Source organism: Mytilus trossulus, chromosome 10 (assembly GCF_036588685.1).
Source record: "Mytilus trossulus isolate FHL-02 chromosome 10, PNRI_Mtr1.1.1.hap1, whole genome shotgun sequence".
Classification (NCBI taxonomy): domain Eukaryota; kingdom Metazoa; phylum Mollusca; class Bivalvia; order Mytilida; family Mytilidae; genus Mytilus; species Mytilus trossulus.
The window spans coordinates 25745136-25768052 of record NC_086382.1 but is presented as its reverse complement, the minus strand read 5'-3'; the positions used below and the strand labels follow the sequence as shown (position 1 = coordinate 25768052).

At 31.5% G+C, this 22917-nt stretch overlaps 1 protein-coding gene across 2 annotated transcripts; it reads right to left on the bottom strand.

Annotated features, from left to right (window-relative positions):
- Nucleotides 1–79: 79 nt before the first annotated feature.
- Nucleotides 80–19013, bottom strand: LOC134687101 (uncharacterized). 2 transcript variants are annotated; one of them, XM_063547093.1, is made up of 8 exons: nt 18917–19013; nt 9408–9626; nt 7873–8032; nt 6417–6483; nt 5697–5831; nt 3667–3785; nt 1885–2270; nt 81–339 (listed from the first exon to the last, which is right to left on the bottom strand). In XM_063547093.1, the coding sequence occupies exons 2-8, from the start codon at nt 9576–9578 to the stop codon at nt 112–114; spliced, it is 1266 nt and encodes a 421-aa protein (XP_063403163.1). In that variant the 5' UTR covers nt 9579–9626; nt 18917–19013; the 3' UTR covers nt 81–111. The 2 variants fall into 2 exon arrangements, with proteins under 2 accessions (XP_063403162.1, XP_063403163.1); XM_063547092.1 differs by lacking the exon at nt 18917–19013 and having other exon boundaries at nt 80–339.
- Nucleotides 19014–22917: the final 3904 nt, after the last annotated feature.

Below are 22917 nucleotides of genomic sequence, written 5' to 3'. Positions count from 1 at the left end.
TGGCATTGCTCAAAACTTGTATTGAGATATATACAAATTTATTGTACTACAAGATAAATATATTGGTATAAATATTCACATAGAAAATCTACTATATTTCAATCGTATTTATTATTTTTTATGAACAAGATTATTTGCATAGGATGATAAAAATTTTGGAGCCGGTGGTGTTTTACTCAGGTCTCTAATCTGTTGTTTACATTCACTATTAAGTTTTGAATGTCTGTCAGAAAACATCTCAGGCATAGGTGGTGTGATGTTGCTGGTTATATCATGTCCTAATCTCTCAGCTAATGGCTTGAATTCCGTAGGCATTTCATTATCTGTATCAACAATATTCTATAAAAAAAAAAAAATAGTCAAAGTACAGTTAATTGGCAATGTCACAAAAAATACTGGTTTTACATTTATTCTTTTCATGTTATTATTCTGGGTGTGTTTGGATATACGCCTGAGGCTGCCTATGGTTACCTATAGGTAACCCCTATCACACTTACTATGGGTTAAAAATCTACCAGTTAGAACTTGCACCATTGATGTATGATAGAAATGTTTTTTTTTGTCAACAAGACAGAAACCCAATGGCATATAAATATTAACATTTAATCTTCTTTAAAGTTCTACAATTTATGACTAGGCCTTTTTAGTGGCGAGTCTTAAATAATTGTGCATGAATTTTCAAAAGGACCAACAATTATCTAACATACAAAATTTGAAGGTTAAAACAAAAAAACAATCAAACAAGAATGCACACTTTTTGTTGAAAGCATACCCGACTCATAATTTAGGAACTGACAATGAGAAAGAAGTTATCTGACAGATCTGTGACGGTGGCTAGAGTGGGTTCCAGGATCTGTATCTCCTTTTAAAAATGACTGGATCTGCCCCTATGTGTGGTGCTCACACATAACTATTTATTACTGCAAAGCTAGTACAGACATTCTGTTTATAAGTTTTTGGGAAAAGTGGAAAGAAAATATCTTTTATAACACATATAAAGGAGAAAGGACTGACAAAGCAATATATTAAATGTTGGGTTAAAATTTTGGATTCGAGCGTCACTGATCAGTCTATTGTAGACGAAACATGCGTCTGGCGTATATACAAAATTTAGTCCTGGTATCTATGATGAGTTTATACTTATGACTGACATTCTGTGAACATGGTGAAATCATTTATTTTCAGGGGTACACATTTTTAGTAGATTTAGGAAAATTTCATGTTCATGGATATTTAATTTTATGGTTTTGTCAAGTCTGCACACAAGTTTATACATGTTATAGAAAATTTGTCATTTGTTGAACATTTAATTTCGTGGTTCACCTGTACCAAAATTCAAAGAAAATTAGCATCTGATGCATGATAATGAATCAATAGTACATTATTTATCATATAACAGGTGATTTTAGATTTGAATAGAACAAGAATGTGTCCAAGGACACAGATCTATGCCCCATCTGCACTATCATTGTTCTATGTTCAGTGGACTATGAAAATTGGGTAAAATTTCGAATCTGACTTTAAAATATCATAGGGGGTTCCCATCCCGGATCCGGCTTACTGTTTTGTCAGATTCCCCGTATCCCGCTTACACCATATACATAAGCAATTCTTGTTTTTTTTGTCATTTCCTGGATGACAGGGTCCTGCCAGACCTCATTTTCTGTTTTCACGACACAAATATTTTACTGTCACGTTTACAAAATATCGGCAATCCCACGTCACGCTTAGATCCCATTGAGACCCACATCATAGGGAACATTTTTAATAAGTTTCAAGTTGATTTGACTTCAACTTCATCAAAAACTTTAACCAGAAGCAGGACAGACGGACGTACAGACCAGAAAACATAATGCCCATAAATGGGGCATAATAATTACTAACTTTTAGGTTGACTGTAAATTCTGGTGTCTGGGGGAGATCATCATACAGTTTTGCTCTACTTGATTTAGTTTTAACATCCATTTGAGGTTTACTACAATTCTCCATCAACTTTCTTGCACTCTCACTTTGAAACACTGGTAACTGGGGACTATTCATTGGTGCTCTATTTAAGTTGTTTATTGCGGAAATGGCCGGTCCTGTCCTTTCAAAATGGTCCTTTTGTCCAAAATGTTTCATTCCTGGTGTCTGAAATACTGGAGCTTCTGGGCTTGCCATATTCATATTGTTATTTAAATTTAATTTAGGAAAATCTGAACCATAAAGTTGTTCTTGATTTTGTCTTTTGTCTGCAGGTGTGAAGAAATCATGGAATGATGGACTAGCATCTGAAAAAAATTAGTTATCTATACATGCTGTTGTTTTTTATTTGGTCGGGTTGTTGTCTCTTTGACACATTCCCCATTTCCATTCTCAATTTTAATTATTTTTTTAATGACAGCTCAACATATGATATACCAATTCATCAAGAAACTTCATATGAGGCTGGTGTACGAAAAAAACTATAGAGCAGATTTCTGAAAAGTGGTGGTCCTAAGTAATTATCCACCCACATTTTTACAAAGGACCAACACAATTTCAGTATCTTGAATTAGAAATAATAATGAGGACCAGTAGATTTTCTTCATGGACCATCCAGGAAAAAAAGATTTTGCAGTATCTGTAAAGACTTTTCACATCTGGCAATAGAACTCATCTTTATAATAAAATTGAAAATGGAAATGGGGAATGTGTCAAAGAGACAACAACCCGACCATAGAAAAAAACAACAGCAGAAGGTCACCAACAGGTCTTCAATGTAGCAAGAAATTCCCGCACCTGGAGGCATCCTTCAGCTGGCCCCTAAACAAATATATACTAGTTCAGTGATACTAATTTCCAAATTGTACACAAGAAACTAAAATTAAAATAATACAAGACTAACAAAGGCCAGAGGCTCCTGACTTGGGACAGGCGCAAAAGTGTTCATTTAATGAGCAATAAAAAACTTTGTTTCACATCTGTTCATCATGAACATCATAACATGGTATTTTTCTCTCTCATTTTTGGTTTTTAATCCAATTTCTTCTTATATTTCCTGTGTAGTGCTGAAACTTTTTGAAACTCAAAAGAACAGTTCAATTTTAAAACATCAGAACTGGTGATGATAACTTGGCAGCACTTACAAGTATGTTAGAGTATACCAATTTCAAATTAATGCACATTGCTTTTTTTTAAAATCTTCATATTAAGATGTTTGATAAAAAAAAATCTGTCTGTCAAAATGCAAACTTTTGTTGGTACATGTACTACAAAATTATTTTGCTTTTTAAGGTGGTACATAACACAACAGGGAGACAGCTCTTTGAAAATCAGCCTAACATTTTAATCACGTTTTATTGTTAAGGAAATATAAATCAAAATAAGTGTTTGTCAAACTGATATGTCTCAGTTTCAGCTTTTGAGTATTAAACACAATAAATTTATCAGATTTTCTTCATTTGCAAATTGTAAATGTCAAAAATTATAATTATTAATGACAAACATGGTTAATCCATCCTGTCACATAAATTTTGTTTAAAAAAAAGAAAGTGGTTAAATAACTGAAATGTAATGATAGTGAAAAGCCTCTCAAGAAATTCCATTTCCCTCGCTTTTTGTGTGGTCTTTTTTTTTTTAGGTTGTACATGTACTGATACCCCATATCCTTTGTTTTTCTATCACAATACAATATACTGAAATTACCTTGATATTTTCCAGGTGTGTTGAAAGGAACATGCCTCCCAAATACACTGGGAGTCAGAGAAACAAAATCATCTGTGTTAAATAAGGAAGGTATTCTAGCTTCTGAATGTGGTACAACTCTAAAATAAAAATAAACAAGAGTGCACACACTGAACTGTCACACCTTCTTTACTAATCATTAATATTATGTTGAGAGTCCTAAATATAAAGCTTTATCATATACTTAGACTAAATAACATATGATTTTTACTGTATGATAATAGCATTAAATTAACGTGAATTCCATATTTTTCGAATTGGTGCTTAGCGGGCTGATATTATCAGATTATTACATGGCATTTTTCATATCGCATGTATTATCAGCCCTAGGTTAAATATCAGCCCAAGAGCCGCATGCATGGCTCGAGGGCTGATAATACATACGATATGAAAAATGACATGTTATGATCTTTTTATCATATGCTTCAACAGTAAAGAAAAATAACAGACTAAGGTATTGATCATTTCACGTGTTTCCCGAAGTTTAAAGAGTAAAAACGTTCACGGACATCGGACCCAAAATTTGATATATTTAATATAAATTTTTTCTATCATATTCCTCAACAGAGAGAAAAACAAAACAACAGTTTAGTATAAACGAATCGACAAAAAAAACCAATAATATACATAATTATGAACATAGTATGGATAAGTATTTTTTTAAAGAAACTTTCTAAATTATATTTTAGAAAAAATTTAAAAAATGCATTTATTTAATTATTTTTTTATTTTTTTTATTTTTATTATTTTTATTACTTTACACGATATACTTTCCATTATAATTGTTTTATACACTACTTTGTTATGTTTTCCACTGAAAAAATAGCATTGAAGTGTATTTTCCGGAATTGGCCGAGTATCACCGGAATGCCATGTGATAACGTTACGGAAAGGCATGTGATAACAATCGGAGCATGTGATAAACCATCTAAAAATAGCACGGGGAATTTCCAAGATATTCTATTCGGTCATGCAGTCATTTCAACAGGTGTCTCCAAAGTGTCAATGCAAAACAAAATAAAACGACATTTTTTTAAACGAATTATTTTCTTATGTCACTGCCACATGCACTTGTTTCTGTCCTTGGGGGGTTTAACTATCCACACTTGTTTGAAAAATATTTTGACTGCTTCTTGGATGAATCTGTGTATGCCTGAGTTCGTTTCATAATTCCCTTTGCCCTTGATGGGTCAGACGAGGTTTAACTGTCAATGACTGTCTCTAGCCTATATAAAACACCAATAGTTAGCGACCACCATTGTCAGTAAAACTATTTTTTACTTACAATTAACAAACACATTGTCACGATTCGCCATATTGATATTTTAATGCACTTGCACGTTTTAACGATGTGACCAGAGGATTTCCGAAAATGGGTGTTCCGAAGTTGGGGTGGTTTATTATAGGAGTAAACTACGATTTTGAGAATGATAATACAGTTGACCATTGATTTATTTTTGGGCCAGTTACTATTCATCTTTTGACAATTTCTAATCACCCAGTCAAGGTTCTGGTTGCACTTGGGGACCAGGCGACTGGCTGTGTCCAACACTGACCTATTGCTTATAGACTTATAGTTTAAGAAATAACAGACCAAAACACAAAAACTAAACACTAAGCGAAGAACCATGAAAATGAGGTCAAGGTCAAATAAAACCTGCATGACTGACTAGAAATTGGTACTTGCATGTACCTAAAGATATCAATTTTAGTGAACCAACTTTCCATTCAGATAAGGTACACATAGCATATATATATATATAATTTTGGAAGTCATGTTTTGTTCTGAATAAAAAGAGATAACACTGTCATTATACAAATATTTTGAATAGTTCTATGAGTCTGACACATAAAATGAACTAGTTCATGTCTGAGCGATATTTTTTTTTTTTAAATGTCTTTTTGAAATTCAACTATCTGTGAACATTAAATTTCAGAAGTAACATTGTCTTCATGATGAAAAAATGTCTGTATGAAAGACCCATACAAACCTTATTTGTGGTTGCTCTTGTTGTATTGTACTAAATCCTCTCTCCATAGCCCTCAGGGTATAGCTGCTAAATCCAAAATCTTCTGCTTTGGGTGTTCTCGTTCTGTCTGGTTTTGTTTCCTGAGGGGGTGTTAATCTGGAAAAAATATATGAACATACACAGCAAATATTTACAATTCATATTAAATACATTTTGTAAACGGAGATTTTTTAAAAATATTAAAATCACAGATGTGTATCTTGAAGATCACAGACAAGGACAGACGCCAAGTAATGTAAAACAAATCACTTGGGTCTGTGAGCCAGGTGAGCTACAAATTACCCTGTTTACAAACACAAAGCAGTTGGAAAGGGTCTAAGTGCCAGCATCAACTAGATATATAAAAGTTAAATGCATTTTCATGGGCATTTTTTGTCCATTCTTCTTCTATATTGTTAAATTGGAGTCAATATAAATCAATGCATTAGAACTGTTTCACAGGATGGTCATCTCAAAGATTTGAAACATACTTGTTTTATTTTTTACACCAATTGCAGGAATGAAAAAAAGTTGCCAATTAAAATCCATTTTTTTTTTTAGGTAAAGCTCTCAATCATGTCAATTAAGAAATTTTTCAAAAAAAGTTTCTAATAAACAAATAACAACAGAAATTATCAAACATGTTTTCTCCTTTCCATGGTAAACTAGGCAGTACTACTTCAGTATAACTGTATTACATACGGTTTTTGATTTTCTTTCATTTCATCATTTTCATCAATATCTTCCACCTGTTTTTCTGCCTTTGGTTCTACAAAAATACAAAACATTTTTATGAATTTTATCTGAATTTTCTTTAGGTGAGTGTTATCTGGACAATTAAATTATTTTTCATGCCTAGCTTTCTTCTACAAATTCCTAATTTTGCTACGTTTCAATACTGTCACATGACGTCACTTTAATTTCTTTTTTTAAATTAATTTCTGAAAATAAAAAAAGTTTGGATAGATTAAAAAAATTTTACTATTCAAACAGATAGTATTCTGTCTACTGTTTTCTTTGATTTGTTTACTATTGAAGTGGTCCTATCAGTTGCCATCTTTGTTAGCCAAGAGTTATGATCCACTCCCGCTCTCTCCACAGCACCCTTGGCGTATTGAGATAAAATTTTGGAGACACAGGATAAGGATTTTCATTGGTTGCAGTCGAAACTTGCTGCATCCAATCAAAAAGTGTCTATATAATATAATATAGAAGGTGTTTGTAAACAATTGCCACGTGTTTATTGTGCAACAAGTCTTCACATCCCTAAACATATGACTATATTTAGTGAAAACTTGAATGTTTTTAATCAACTAATAGAAGTTCCTGTGTATGTTTCATGCACAAATGCATGAATGTTGAATGATGAAGTATATTTTCGTTTCCTGTTGAATGATGAAGTATATTTTCGTTTCCATCTTTACCAAAAGTGCAGAATCTAGACGCTACCGTGTTTTTACCTCTAAATTGAAGAGTTCAAGTGCTACCATTGGTCAAGAATAATGTATTCAGAATGGGCGCGACTTTAATCTTCTGATAGATGGTGCAGCATTGTTTTCACAAATGTTGGCTTAATCTGCCAAGGGTAAAGAGGAGGAGTGGATCGTAACCCTTAACTAGCGAAGATGATCAGTTGCACATATATTGAAATAAGTAAAACATATGGAAAAAATAGTTGAAAGTGAAAGTAGTGATTTGGCCAAAATGAATGTAGGGTAGAAATTAGCCTTCGTTATTTATCCAAGATTTAAATCCAACAACTGGCATGATTATAGGACTCAACCACTGTTGGATTGTCCTGGGATAAGCATCAGAGCATATTTTATTAGAATCATAATGGTCTATAAACAGTTCAATTTATTTCACTGTTGATGCAGTTTTTTACTGTTGATGTAGTGCAATTCAAAGTTTTCAATTCAATTTGACTTTTATCAAAAAATACATTGTAGGCAAGGGGAAGGATAATTGTGTTCTGAGGCCACCTGTGGAAAAAATATAAACGCCAGAGTCGAAAGTTGGTATTATGAGAAAAGTCTATTGGAACATATCTATTCATTAACTTGTGATGGTGTCCATAAACTTTTTGTGTTCAAAGTGATGATTTCAACTTTGACACTTTGAACTGAGCCTTAATTTCATTTAAAGAATATAAATTTACCTTTTAAAGTGTAGTCTCTGTAGCCATATTGATTCATAAAAATTTCAATATTATGAAGTTTATGATTTTGAATATCTAACAAAGAACGACAGCATTCCATTAATTCATTGAACTTCTTTCCTTCTAAATCTAACATTTGACATTTCTGTCTTCCTTCAATCTGAAATAAACATGATCATCTTTCATATTTTTGTATTGTTTTACACAGCCTTAATTAAAAAAAAATATTTACAGACTGTTAAGCAGGATCTACATACCCTTCCAGAGCACTCTAGATTATACGTGTTATTGAGGGGCTTTGTGTTGCTCATCTGCCTTTAGTTTTTTGTATAAATTGTATGTTGATTTATTTCAGCTGTTGTTTGTCTTTTGGTAACGTTTTGCCATGACAATGTCAGTTTTTCATTATTAATTTATGAGGCCCCTCATGGGGGGGTCCTAGTAATCACATAATCACCATTTTTTTGCCAATATAATCACATAATCATTAAATATTTGCTTATCTTTAGTAATCAAATAATCATAAACTAAAAATACAGTCCTAGGTAATCAAATAATCATGAAATATTTGGCTTAATAATCAAATAATCATTAAAAAAACGGCCAAGTAATCACATAATCAAAAACCCCATGAGGGCCCTCATTTATGAGTTTGGATATATGCCTTTTGGTAGATATAACATCATGAACTTCTGTGTTGTTTGGTTGTCTTTCTACCATTTATTTTTATTTTGTTTGTTATTAAAGAATTTTGTTTTGTTTGTTTTGTTTTTTTTATAATTTCTGTATACAAATTAAAGGTACATGGCAGAATCTATCTATTTACAATTTTAGCAGGATAATTTAGAGTTAGGCATAAATGGCATTTTGAATCAACACCTATTTATTGTTGAAGACTTTTGGTCAGGGGTATTACTAATATAATTCATAATATTTACTTGAAATAGTAAAATATTAAGATTTTAAGTTTCCTTTCATGCTTTGAATTATCTGCCCTTAATTTTTTCCAAAATTTATATACATGTTCATATATAAACACAAGTAATTTTATTTATCAACCCCTCAAATTATAATTTTGATAGGTCAAATGCAATATTTTAAAATCTAGATGTGTTTTATTTGTTTGTATTGTTGGATTGTTGTGTAATTGACACATTTCCCACATCTTATTCACTTTAACAATGTTCATGATGTTTAAGTGCCAAGCTAGTATTTTTTCTTCTTCAGAAAATATAACAAATAAGTACATAAAGGCAGATACGTATATATGTCTCTGATAAAGGTGAAATGTCAATTTTAAAAGAAATCCAAGTTACCTGTACAGGTAAATTTTAATGAAACATACAAGCTGAAAACTTCAACCCTGGTTGATTTTAACAGGTAACATAATTAGATGAAAAATCTGCCTATGATTTATGACCCCCAATAAATGGCCAACATCTCAAGATTGAATACCCCAATAAATGTTCACCATTGGATGTTGACCATGCAAGAGGGTGGATATAACTAAGAGGAAGTCACAGGCTGTACTGTACCTTCATATCTTGGATTTCCTGTTTTAGACTGGTCAATTTCATGACAGTTTTACCAGAGGATCTACTGGAAGTTTTTGTTTCTACCTCACTTTGAAGCTGACTGATTCCCTGTTCAATATTTTTACACACAGTTTTCAGTTTACTGAAAAATTTGGTATTACTGTCTGCCATAACTTTTTATGTTCTTGACTTTTTTTAACTTTAACAAACATGTACAAACTGAAATAAAAATCATTACTGCAACCTCATCATACTAATAGTGAAAGTCAAGATTAATGTCATTATTATTCAACTTCTTTTTGAAAAGATATAACAATTCACACAACATGCACAAGAGCTCATGACATCTTACTGAATTGCATACCATTGTCAGAATGAGCAAGAAGTAAATAAAAGTTTTGAGAAGACATAGTTTGTGTTGACCATGTTGACCCCATTACATTCATTGCCATTGTATGAAAGGAGTACAAGTATGTTCAATGTCGTATATAGTCAAAATTGAAAACTACGTTCAAACCTATGATTGCGTTGGATTTTTATATGTGTGCATGTAAAACAAATTTCGTTGTAGAAGGGTCTAAATACAGCACAAACAACATTTTCCAAAAGACCAAAAAAGTGTATTTAAACAAAACATTTTTTGTTACAATTAAAACTAGAGGCTCTAAAGAGCCTGTGTCGCTCACCTTGGTCTATGTGAATATTAAACATTGGACACAGATGGATTCATGACAAAGTTGTGTTTTGGTGATGGTGATGTGTTTGTAGATCTTACTTTACTAAAAATTCTTGCTGCCTACAATTATCTCTATCTATAACAGTAGTTTCTGTGGAAAATGTAAGTGAAAATCTACAAATTTTATGAAAATTGATAAAATTTGACTATGAAGGGCAATAACTCCTTAGGGGGTCAATTGACTATATTGGTCATGTTGACTTATTTTTAGTTCTTACTTTGCTGTACATTATTACTGTTTACAGTTTATAGATCTCTATCTATAATAATATTCAAGATAATAACAAAAAGCAGCAAAATTTCCTCAAAATTACCAATTCAGGGGCAGCAACCTAACAACTGATGATCCAATTCATCTGAAAATTCCAGGGCTGATAGATCTTGACCTGATTACCAATTTACTTCCTGTCAGATTTGCTCTTAATGCTTTGGTTTTTGAGTTATAAGCCAAAAACTGCATTTTATCCCCATGTTCTATGTTTAGCCATGGCGGCCATCTTGGTTGGTTGGTCGAGTTACCGGACACAATATTTAAACTATATACCCATAAGTTGGTTATGGCCAAGTTTCAATTAATTTAGCCCAGTAGTTTCAGAGAAGAAGATTTTTCTAAAAGATAACTAAGATTTACAAAAAATGGTTAAAATTTGACTATAAAGGGCAATAACTCCTAAAGTGGTCAACTGACCATTTTGGTCATGTTTGACTTATTTGTAGATCTTACTTTGCTGAACATTATTGCTGTTTACAGTTTATCTCTATCTATATTAATATTCAAGATAATAACCAAAAACAGCAAAATTTCCTTAAAATTTCCAATTCAGGGGCAGCAACCTAACAACGGAATGTCAGATTAATCTGAAAATTTCAGGGCTGATAGATCTTAACCTGATAAACTATTTTACCCCAGTCAGATTTGCTCTAAATGATTTGGTTTTTGAGTTATAAGCCAAAAACTGCATTTTACCCCTATGTTCTATTTTTAGCCATGGCGGCCATCTTGGTTGGTAAGCCGGGTCATCGGACACAATTTTTAAACTAGATACCCCAATGATGATTGTGGCCAAGTTTGGTTAAATTTGGCTTAGTAGTTTCAGAGGAGAAGATTTTTGTAAAAGTTAACACCGGACGCAGGACGACGACGACGGATGCCAAGTGATGAGAAAAGCTCACTTGGCCCTTTGGGGCAGGTGAGCTAAAAAAGAGACACACATAGATATGGTATTGTTCACTAGCATATATAGCTACATGTTTATATCTTATACAAACTTGTTTGATTAATTAAAAACTGATTAAAAGACCCAACAAATTTTGTATTTGCCTGTGAGAAATCTGTTATTCTATTCAAATATTGTTGTATACAGATATATATCATATTTTTTGTTTGTTTTCTGTTTAATATTGTTTTGTTGTATATTTAAATCAGATAAATTTGTTTTCTTATTTGAAATTTTTGATATCATGGATATATGATATATTAAGGCCATTTATAGCTACATGTAGTTAAGCATATTAAGCAGTACTTATGGGTTTAGCTCTGACATTGTTGAAGGCCGTGAATCGTATTTCCAGTTTCTTATTTCATATCAAATATTTTGGCATTGAAACAATGAAAATTCGATACCTAACTTCATTGATTCCATGTTACAGAAAGTGTACCATTCTGAGCAGACAAATACTGCACTAAAAAAATCTTGCTAACTGATGTCAATGGTAATTTTTGGTGCATCTGAAGCGATTAAAAAGAGACAAACCAAGATATGTTTTTCTCAAAAATAACAGTAAAATATAATTATTTGAGACCGACTTGTAACAAATGTCAGATAAGAGGTGCTAGGATATTTTGAATAATCATGATAAAACTTTAACCAATTTGACACTACATTGCACTAACAGTCATGACAGTATAGCCGAAAATATATTTTTCTCGTCTGACACAGTGGGACTATAGGGCATTCTTACCCTCTTGTAAAAGGGGCCTATGTTCATGATGTTTTTTTAAATCACATAGCTTTAAAGGAATATCATGAACATGAAAAAAGGTAGTCCAAATAATTATGACGTCAGGCAAGGTTATTTTAATTTTTTTCTTGGACGAATTCCTACGTCTTATTATTTGGACTAAAGGTTAAAACAATTGAATTTTACTTTAATATTTCTTAATTGTTGTGTAATTTATTAATACATTTTGTTAAATCAAAAAATCTAAGGATGAATAGCCAAATTGACTTTAAAGGCTACTTATACCTTGTCCTGCTTACTATTTTATAGTAAAATATCATTGTGATTATAATGTGAAATATTCACGGAAATTTGTGTATTTTGTGAATTCAATGAACATGGTGAAGAGACTTAAGGTTCATCATAACCTTTTGGCTAAAATGGCCGCATTTACACCCCAAATTTTACTCTGAGTACAGACTAACCTATACACCTGCAACAGTTTTAAGGGATGGCAGGAACTAGATATATAAATTTTAAATGCATTTTATGTTTCAGAAAATTATTAACTTTTCTAGATTTTGCTATCCATTTTTTTTCGTTCCTGCAGAAGGTGCAAAAATTAACTAAGTAGTGAAAACGATTGAGAAGCTCCCCTCATATAATCAATGTTGTGAGTAGTATTGATTTAAATGGACAATAGATGGACAATAGACACCTGTAAACAATAGGTGATTTAACAGGTTTAAACTGTGTAACTGAGTGGACCGTATCAAATGAAACTCGGGTGTTTGTTTATTTTGCTATCTTCTGCAGACTGGAAAAAAATGCACATCAAAATGCAGGTAAGTTTTTCATTTTCTGAAACGTAGACTTCATATAACTTTTATATATCTAGTTCCTGCCATGCCTTAAAACTTTCCTAAATGTACTAGTTTGTCTGTACTCATAGTAAATTTTTGAGGTGTAAACACGGCCATATTTTTCAATTCCTTATGATGAACCTTAAAGAGCCAAAAAAATGTTTTAACTTGTATTCATTAGTTAAAAATAAATAATAAACATTGAATATTCAATAGATCACACAAAAGGTGGAGCGTCTTTTTACCACAGAACACACCAGAATACTACAGAACACTAAAAATATACCACAGAACACTCAAAATATGAGGGGGGATAGGACCTTTATCGGGACTCCGGGATCGGGTGTTTTTAAGCTCGGGATTTCGGGATTGACCCTCGAGGGATCTGGGAATTCTTTATTTGAATTTCGGGACCTCGAGATTGGGCTATTCCAGAATTAGTCTGTCCCCCCCCTATGGAAGACATTGGAATTCCAGATATTTTTTCCTTTATTTTTTCTAAAATTCCAAACAAAATTTCCATCTGGACAAAAAAAATCCAAACTTTTTGTCTATTGGTGCACAAGAAATTCCATGTAATTTTCAAAGGAGCGAATAATTTCCAGAAATTTTTTACTGATATTCATTAAGATTTTCCAGAACAGAAATATTTGGTGACCCATTATTTCCAGGTATATTACACAAGAGTATTGATCAATTCCCCATGTACATGTATAAACATGAAAAGACTTCAAAATAATGGGGGAGGGGCAGAGATCTGACACTGTCAGCAATAGTAGTTAAGAGAGCAGGAGCATTCAAAATATTGTACTGTTTTCAATTACGGTAGCTATTACACTGATAAAATTTAAATAAACCATGCATATGCCTCTTTTGGGGGATACCGTATATATGTTTTATCTCTGACATAGAGACATACATTTTTTAACTTAGAAATATTACCAGTATACGTTGACATTTATAGTACGTAGGGGCCAACTTGAAATATGAGGAAGACCCATAGTGAAGGGGAAAGAGGGTAGGGGAGAAGTACAGACTTTCATTAGTATAAGTTCAAACTCTTAGTCGTTCTGGGCATGTAAATGTTGAAAATATGCTGCACAGCTGTATGTTTTTGACTTTTGAATAAAATAGGTTTGCATATTAACAACTTTTCATTCTAGGATATAATGTTTTACAAAACTTCATAGTTAAAGTGGCACAGTTTTAGCTGTAAAGAGGTTTCCCATGGAAAATTTCAATATCTTTGTTTTATTTACAGAAGTGCATTCTATAATTTTTATCTTGTTTCATGTATACAAAACTGTTGAATGTAAATCAGGTGCAAATTTCCAAATTCCAGATTAACAGCATCTATGACTCAGCATCAGTAGGAAAATTCTATCACAAGGGTAGACAAAAACAGAAAAATTTGGTTTGACAAAATTTTTGATGCCTTAATGACAGTTTTTAACTTACATGTATATATCAAAAGTAATTATAAATACTGACATCTGATTAGTTTCACAGACTTGTGATATTATTTAGAAGATGATAATTTGACCTAATATATATTTAGAATTTAATCTGTATTTTTCATCATTAATTAACACCAATAAATTGTGCAATTTGATATCTCCTAAATTTTAGAATGAAATTTAGTGTTTGTCCTAGGCCTATAACATATAAACAAATGTCAGATTTTGGGTTAATTCAGCTCAATAGCCAGAACATTTACCAATTTAACAGATAATTGATACATCCTTTATTCAAACACACTTGTTTGTCTTCACAGCAGGAAATCCTCTATAATTACCACAATATTGTAGATGAACATGATGAATGACCAGAAATGACCAGCTGGGTACTATGCATTGCAAAATACTGTTACACATAAATAGATTGTTTTCAGAATCTGTGGCCAACTGTCTACTGACCTTTGATTTTACACAAAGAAGATCTCCCCCTTTTTTTTTTTTAATTAATGCAAGGCAATGTGAACTTTTATAAATTGATAATTTGTGTTCAAGTGTTTTATTCTCATATGTCAGAAAGTATATACATGTGTACAAATGTAACTAAGATAAGAAAATAAATGTATTTAATAAGAAATAAATATCATGAATATATTTAATAAGAAATGACTGATGTTTTAAGAATTAACCTATTTTCAAAAATATTTTTATTGTGAACTGGAATGAAACTTAAGATGAATGTTCTCCTACCGATTGAATAATCTGAAAATGTATTTTCTTAACAATGATGTCTAAAATTTGACATGAATTTTGAAATTTTAAAGTTTATAAATATAGATTCTACCACTGCATCAGGTATGATACGATATTTATCCACTCGAGACAGTTAAATAAATTTTCAAATTTAAAACGCAAGGCTTTTAACTGTCGAGAGTGGATAAATATCGTATTACTAGAGGTTTGGTGGTGGAATCTGTTTCTCTAATGATTTTTAAACAATATGCAGGCAAACTTATTGCTTGCTTCTTTGCGACTGATCTGCAACAAGATGTGTTCTTTCTATGTGACGTCATCAGGCATGGCCGCCTTTTTTCATGCCGTCACAATAGGAAATTCAGAGGAAAACAAGAACATTCGATGTCATAATCGGATTTTAACCAATGAAGAACTGAGGTCAAATGACCCACACGTTGATTAAATTTTTTTATACAATGGGTGCAGAAAGGGATAAATTGACTAAATTAGAGAAAAAATCATTACACATAACAAACTGACATTCTTAATAAGACATACTGTTTCACAATTTACTATTTGTCAAGCCTGAAACTAGGGTTGCCATAGCCATTCTTTCTAGTGTCATCAACTTTTAAATTCATTTTTGGTTAAAAAAAAAAAAAAAGATTTGTTAAATTTTAGTTATCTGACAGACGCTTCTTCTATACAAAGACAGCATTAAGAGATTTTTTTATTCTTTTTCAATATTTCATTGATATAATGGACTATTTTCTTTTGCAGTACATGTATAAACATATTTTGTTTACAAAACTTTGACATTTTCAAAAACTAATGATTTTTTATTGCAGGAATAGAATACCTTAGCTGTTAGCTGTATTTGGCAAAATCTCTTTGATATTTTGGGTCCCAAATGCTCAACTTAATTACATTTTTTAGGCATTCAGAGGCAGATTTAGAGGGGGGCTGTGTTTTACTGATGATTACATTTTTGTTCATTAAGCATTTATATACATGTACAACCTTCCTCCTTAAACCTTCAAGGAATTTCAGGAAACTGTTTCTTCATTCTTGATAATTACCTGACGTGTAGAGTAAAATTAAGATTTTCAACCCATTCTTCCATAATTCACTAAGAAATATTATATAACAGTCAACATTTAGGTAAGTGAAAGATTTTGAATTACTTTTGTCAAACTTTTGTGGAATTCTAACTTACAAAACCTAGACAGAAGCTTTCTCATAATCAGAAGATACATGTAGAACCCTGAACAAATTTTGATTAATTTTTAAAATAAAGATAAAAACATATCTTGCAATGATTAAATTGAAGAGATATGCAGATGGGGATCTACAGAGCTACCACTAATCAAATAAGCAACATTTTAATTCAAAAAGTCACAATTTTGTAGTCGAAAAGATAAATTAAGAGTACAAGTTAAACGTTCAATTATCATTTTCTGTAATCAGGGATAATTTCATAGAAATTGATCAAATATCCACATATTTGGTGCAAATTATGTTTCTGGCATTTCATTGATACTCAGTGCTATGTAGCAATGTTTATTTTCTCCCAGAATTGTGTTTAAAATTAAGGGGAAACCTTCATTAGAGACTAGTGACCCCTTTGGGTTTTTTTTTTGTTTTTCTTTCATGTTTCTTATTACTGTTTAAAGTTTATTAATATCTTTTTCTATTTATCAAAAATATATATAATTTGAAATTTAAAATTTGATTTTTTGATTTTCTAACTATTTCAATAAATGTTGAATTCAGTGTTTCATGAAAAGAATTTTGTCTTCAGAATATCAGTTTACATGTGTGGTTTACATGATGATGGTCTTTAATTAGTTCTGCACAGTGAGAAATTTTGTAGGAACTGTGATGTTTATACAAATAATTTTATAGCTCATTTCACTAATTCAGCAATGTTCTATTTCTTTTGAATCCTATTGATAGGTTTTTATGGGATTGGACACCTATTGTAGAATCTGTTTTAAAAAGATGCTAGTATTACCTGAATTCTTTTTGAAGTTTTTCTGCTTGAGAAGGATATGTAAAAAATGATACATTGTAAACATAGATCTGTTTTTAACTTTGTTCTTTTTCTTAAAAAAATGGGTGGTTTGATTTTTTTTATGAAGATATTGGAATTTTTCAGTAAGACATTATTCTTTCAAAAGCATTTCATATCTAAAACACCAGTATTTTTCAAAGTGTTCATCTTTGAAGGTTTATGGAATGATTATTGCATTCATAATTGAACTTCAGCAATTAAGTCGTGTTGTTTAATCATTTGCATTTTCAAACAGGAACTCTAATTTCATTTACTATTTATTTAGTGGTAGGGATGAGCTGCTGAAAAGTTCATCATGGTCATTATTTCAAGCTTCATTAAATATGATCATATCTGGAAATTTAGATGAAGGTCAAGTTTTCAACTTGCCTGTTTATATCACAAGTGTCTGTAGCTAATTAGATGTCAGAATCTTTTGATGTGGTAAATTTAAACAATGTGTAAATGTAGCCGATATATTATAATACAATAGTGGTCAAATCAATTATCTCTCCTAACATTTTTCCCATATGCATTCTTAACAGCTATAATTTGCTGTTTGTGCTTTTGATCCCATTATTTTGACACTTTCACCTACAAATGTAATTAGCATTAAAAGTATGTAATAATGAAAACTACATATTTTTAATTTCACACTGAGAGTGTTGACCTCAAGAGAAATAGGTTTAACAACTTGTGAAAATTGAATTTTGCTTGATATCAACTCTTGTTTTTCAATTTAATTACTATAAATGAACTTGCTACAGGCTCGTTTATTATTATTTTTGAAAATAAATAACTCCAGTTGATCCTAGGCTCACACAGCATAGTAAGCTAGAATGGGCCTAAAAATGACCTGTGTAAAACAATACATTGTTTTCAAAATTCCAATAGGGAACACTCTTTATAATTGTATCAATAAAGCTGAAACGTCTCAAAAAATTGGTTTATTGATACAATTATAAAACAATACAGACAAAAAAAAACAATGGCCAAAAATTGAAATTGATATACATGTACAAAACATTAAAAGAAAAACAAATATGAAATATAGTAAAAGTGACAACCACTAAAATTACAGGCTTCTGACTTGGGACAGATATATAGAGAAAATATATACAGCGAGGTTACAAGAACGCATGTGCTAGATCCAAATTCTACTGGCATAGTGGTGTTTTTGTCAAGCCATTAACAAGCCTTTTTAAACACTGGTAAACATGTTAGCTAGCAGTTCTTGTAGTCAAGGATTTGTTTGTCCTGAAACTTTCAAACACAGTTTCTTTTCTTTTGGTTACGGTGGCATATAATATGTTACTTATAATTACTTAGTATAAAATTCCAGTTTTTTTGGCTCATTTAGAAAGAAACCGATAAATTCCAGACAAAAAAAAATTAACTGATGTCTTCCATAGGCATTGTTTCTAATATTTACAGTTAAATTTCCAGACAAATTGACAACAGTATGAAAAAAAATCCAGTACATTTAAGTTTTATAACGTGTTTAAAATCTGGAATTCCAGAACATTTTGGTAATGGTGAAAAAAATTTCCATGGATTTTTTTTTTTACATCTTATGTCTTCCATAGGGGGGGGACAGAATATTTCTGGAATAGCCCATTAAGTCATTTTGAGCCCGGGATTTCGGGATTTCGTGTTTTTGAGCCCGGGATTTCGGTGTATGAATTTAAATCATATGTTTGTGAACATGCTTCTTATTTGGAACTTACATAAGCAATTGGCAAGTTCAATTCGAGCTTAAAATATTAAATATTAAACTTTGTTTTTAAAATACAAATTCGCCGCCGACCCGGATATGTTGATGAAAAGATAAAATTAGTATCCTGACGGTTTAGGCACATTTCCGGGAAGGTATAAAAGCAGGACAGTTATTTTGAAAATTTCGATAATTTTTCATCAGTTACTTTTTTACTCAGTATTATTGTTTAAATAAATGTTAAATTGTATGATAAAGAACAGACTATTCTCATATATAGTTTTGTTTGAAAAAAATGAAATTAAAAAAATTTAATAAGAAAAATTGCTGAAATTGCTGAGAAAAAAATATTTATAACTTTTTTCTTCTTCTCCAAAACAACTGTCTTGCATAATGTTTTTGGCGATTATAAATTTGAGGGTATAATCATTCTAAAATTCTATATTTATATAATTTTTTTTCTTAAATGAACAAATCTGCCAAGAGTATGCCTATTACGTTAGTTTTTGGTGAAATTATCCCAAAACCATAATAATAATATAAATATCTTCTTCAAAATTAATGTCTTGTAAGCAAATTTGGTTCATTGGAAAGTTAATAATATAGGCTTTATGAAAATATAAAATTAAATTAACTTTCAATTCATTAACAAAAAATCTCAGCCAGGGAAGTAGTCTACTCCGCCTAAATATTAATCTATATTTTAAATGGCGGAAATTAACAACGCAATTTCTAACTATAAATAAAATAGTTTCTTTATTACGATTGTCTGCCATACTATTTGGATATTAACATAAAGTAACATGAATTTTAAAAAATTAATTCAAAACGGTACCCTAGCTAGATAAACAGCTGACACAACACGAACACGTCACCGGACGGTCATTTTACCAACTTCACAAAAAACACTCTTAAGGTGATATGGTGGTATAAATTAAAGATGATATATATAATTTGATCATAAGTTGTGATACATTTTGGTGGAAGTTTACGGTAGAGCATAACTCAATATTGAGGCTAAATTCAAGGATGTATATGAATAAGATCATACTCGATCTTTCAGCTGTCTGCATACATACTTACAGTGTTATATTCGTGGAATCAGAGCCCTCTTCAAGAAAGACGTAAACTTATCGAGAACATCATGCTATAAGAACACGTGGTATCAGCCACATTTTATCACAATAAATGTATTTAATCAACTTCATTTCTAATATTGTTTTTTTTATTGCATAACTTTGGTACACCACTTCTGCAACCAAACTATGTAAAATCGGACCATAAAAAATTTTCCTTTCCGAAGGTGAAAGTGAAAATGTAAATATATCTTTACTTTGATTTTATTTATTTCAAAACAATGCCGAGATCGACATCATAACGACTTAAGTTTTTACTTTTTTTCTTTTGAACAATAATAAGAGCCTAGGGTTTCTTCTTTATGCCTTAAAAATAGTGGCGGAGGGGAAATTAAGTGTTAACCTGTCCGTCCTTACCACGTTCCAAAATGAAATTAAGTTTGACTCGAAAAAATCTTATGAGACTTGTACATACAATGTGGTACTTAAATAAACACAGATAAGTTCGAATTTTGGTTCCGTCATTTTTGTCGTTCTTGAGTTATGTTTCTTTTTAACGGTATGTGCAAGCGGACCATCATCTGTGTCCCATGTACCCACTCTTCATGCATATTTTTTTAATTCTTAGGTTTACCAAAATAATGAATGTGATGTGTTAAATGCAACATACTTATCTTTTAAAGTGGAAATAGCTGCAAAGAAGTGTGTTTGTTGTTGTTATTAACTCATCAAATTATTTACTCAGTTTTATTTAAATTTGCCTACAATGAAATTCATAAATATGCTAATACTAACATAATTTTGAATTTTTATATTTTCTTACTATCATTACCTTGCATGTCAAAATACATTTATTTATAGGGAAACATGTTTAACCCCGCCGCATTTTTGCGCCTGTCCCACGTCAGGACCTTCTGGTCTTTGTTAGTCTTGTATTATTTTAATTTTAGTTTCTTGTGTACAATTTGGAAATTAGTTTGGCGTTCATTATCACTAAACTAGTATATATTTGTTTAGGGGGCAGCTGAAGGACGCCTCCGGGTGCGGGAATTTCTCGTTACATTGAAGACCTGTTGGTGACCTTCTGTTGTTTGTTTTTTCTATAGTCGGGTTGTTGTCCCTTTGATACATTCCCCATTTCCATTCTCAATTTTATTCATCTGCACTGCATATATATATAGCACCATGCAAAATAATTTTTTCAGTACAGCCGTTTGGAACGTGAAATACATGTTAAAATGCTCCTGAAAAATGCTTCACAGTAGATGGGTTGACATGGTCATGTATAACACCTGTTATGATTGGATATAGCTTTCCCGCCATTAGAACTCGAGGAGCCCTAGGTTGTGGCAGGGTTTCTTGAGATTGAATGGTTATCTCGGATGTTATGACGTCAATCCAATCAAATTTGAATGTAAACATATTCAGAGTAGGTGCCTTGTGCTTCCGGTAATCTAGAGACCTTACTCTTCAAAATAATTTACCGTTCATTTGGAACTCTAGTCAGAACTCGAGTTCAATTTGAACGTGGCCAGTGTCTTAAATTGTATCAACTTCCTATCGCTCTCGATATTATCAGAATCTTGGTTTCTATGGTGGGTTTATTTAAGCCGGATGAAAGTGGACGAAACACAGCTAGGATCATATTTACCTCTAGATTCTCTTTGTGTGTGTACTATTTGGTTAGTCTTTCTCATTGGCACATATTCCATTTTACTTAATATAAAACAAAACGAATTTTCAAAATGTGGATAAACGACGAAAACATTATGAACTATTATAGTTTACAAAACATTTCACAAAAACCTAACTCCGTAACCGAACCTTCAAAATTACAAGGAAATGTTTGGCCTTCCAATTGTTGGATTCGAGCTGAATAATAAGTTCAGGGTGGAACATAACACTACAGGGAGATAACTCTGTAAAAATCAGCTAAACGTTCAATAATGCATTATTGTAAAGATCATGTTAAGCTTCTGAATGATAAAATTTAGTGTTTATCAAACTGCTATATATTTTTAATGATTTTTTTCAGATAAAGTGTGTGGCTCGAGTTTCTTTTGAATATTTTTGACAAAGGATCAAAGTAAATATTTTGTCAAAAATTTCTGAAAATTAAACGAGCCAAATTAATTTTAATCAAGGTGTGTAGTACAATCTAAGGGTAGGCGGAACATGCATCTGGCGTACAAAACTAAAAGCCTGGTATCGACGACAAGTTTGTATTACCTGGTATGATTAGTTCTGCCATGTGCAAGTCGTGCATATCTTAATCTATTTCTGGTCGATGGTTATTAACCTAGTCAATCATGATCAACACATTGTAAAAAACATATTATGAGTTTTATTCAAAGATTTCCCATTTTCAATCATATTTCTGAGTGGTACTTCAATTCTTTTGTTGACACTATAAGTGTTAATGTTTTCCGGTTTCACGTGTCGTTCACCAATATTAATCTTAATATGTTTACATTGTGCAATGTTGTAATTTACAATTGTATAGTATTGGTAACGTACGTCGGGTACAACGTTTTAAAATGTCTTGGATTCTGTCGATTATTTCAATGATTGTAAAGAAAAATATGTTGTTGGTTGATAAATATAGATTATCGTTGATCATCTCAACGAGATTGATTTTCTCGCTTGAGCTGGCCATGGGACAGCGAAAGTGAGAAAAGCAATCAAGATGAGATGACCAATGAAAATCTGTTTATCACTATTTTACCTATGACGACTTTGTCAATTTCAATGTCAATTTCGTTTGCAACGCCACGTGGCCTCCTTAGTTTCTAGCGATATTTTTTCTATCTCAAGCGAGAAGCATAATATGTAAATTATTACAAAAAAAGGATCAAAAGAAAAATGCGCAAAATAGCGATAATGCTAACTCTCAATGTAGTGATAATATTATATGCGTCGGTTGATAATGTTAACTCTC

Coding starts and splice junctions, on each gene's coding strand:
- LOC134687101 (XM_063547093.1), bottom strand. CDS start 9,578: ATGGCAGACAGTAATACCAAATTTTTCAGTAAACTGAAAACTGTGTGT. Junction 6,484..7,872: donor CAGAGACTACACTTTAAAAG/GTAAATTTATAT, acceptor GTATTTTTGTAG/AACCAAAGGCAGAAAAACAG. Junction 5,832..6,416: donor ATGAAAGAAAATCAAAAACC/GTATGTAATACA, acceptor TATTTTTTCCAG/ATTAACACCCCCTCAGGAAA.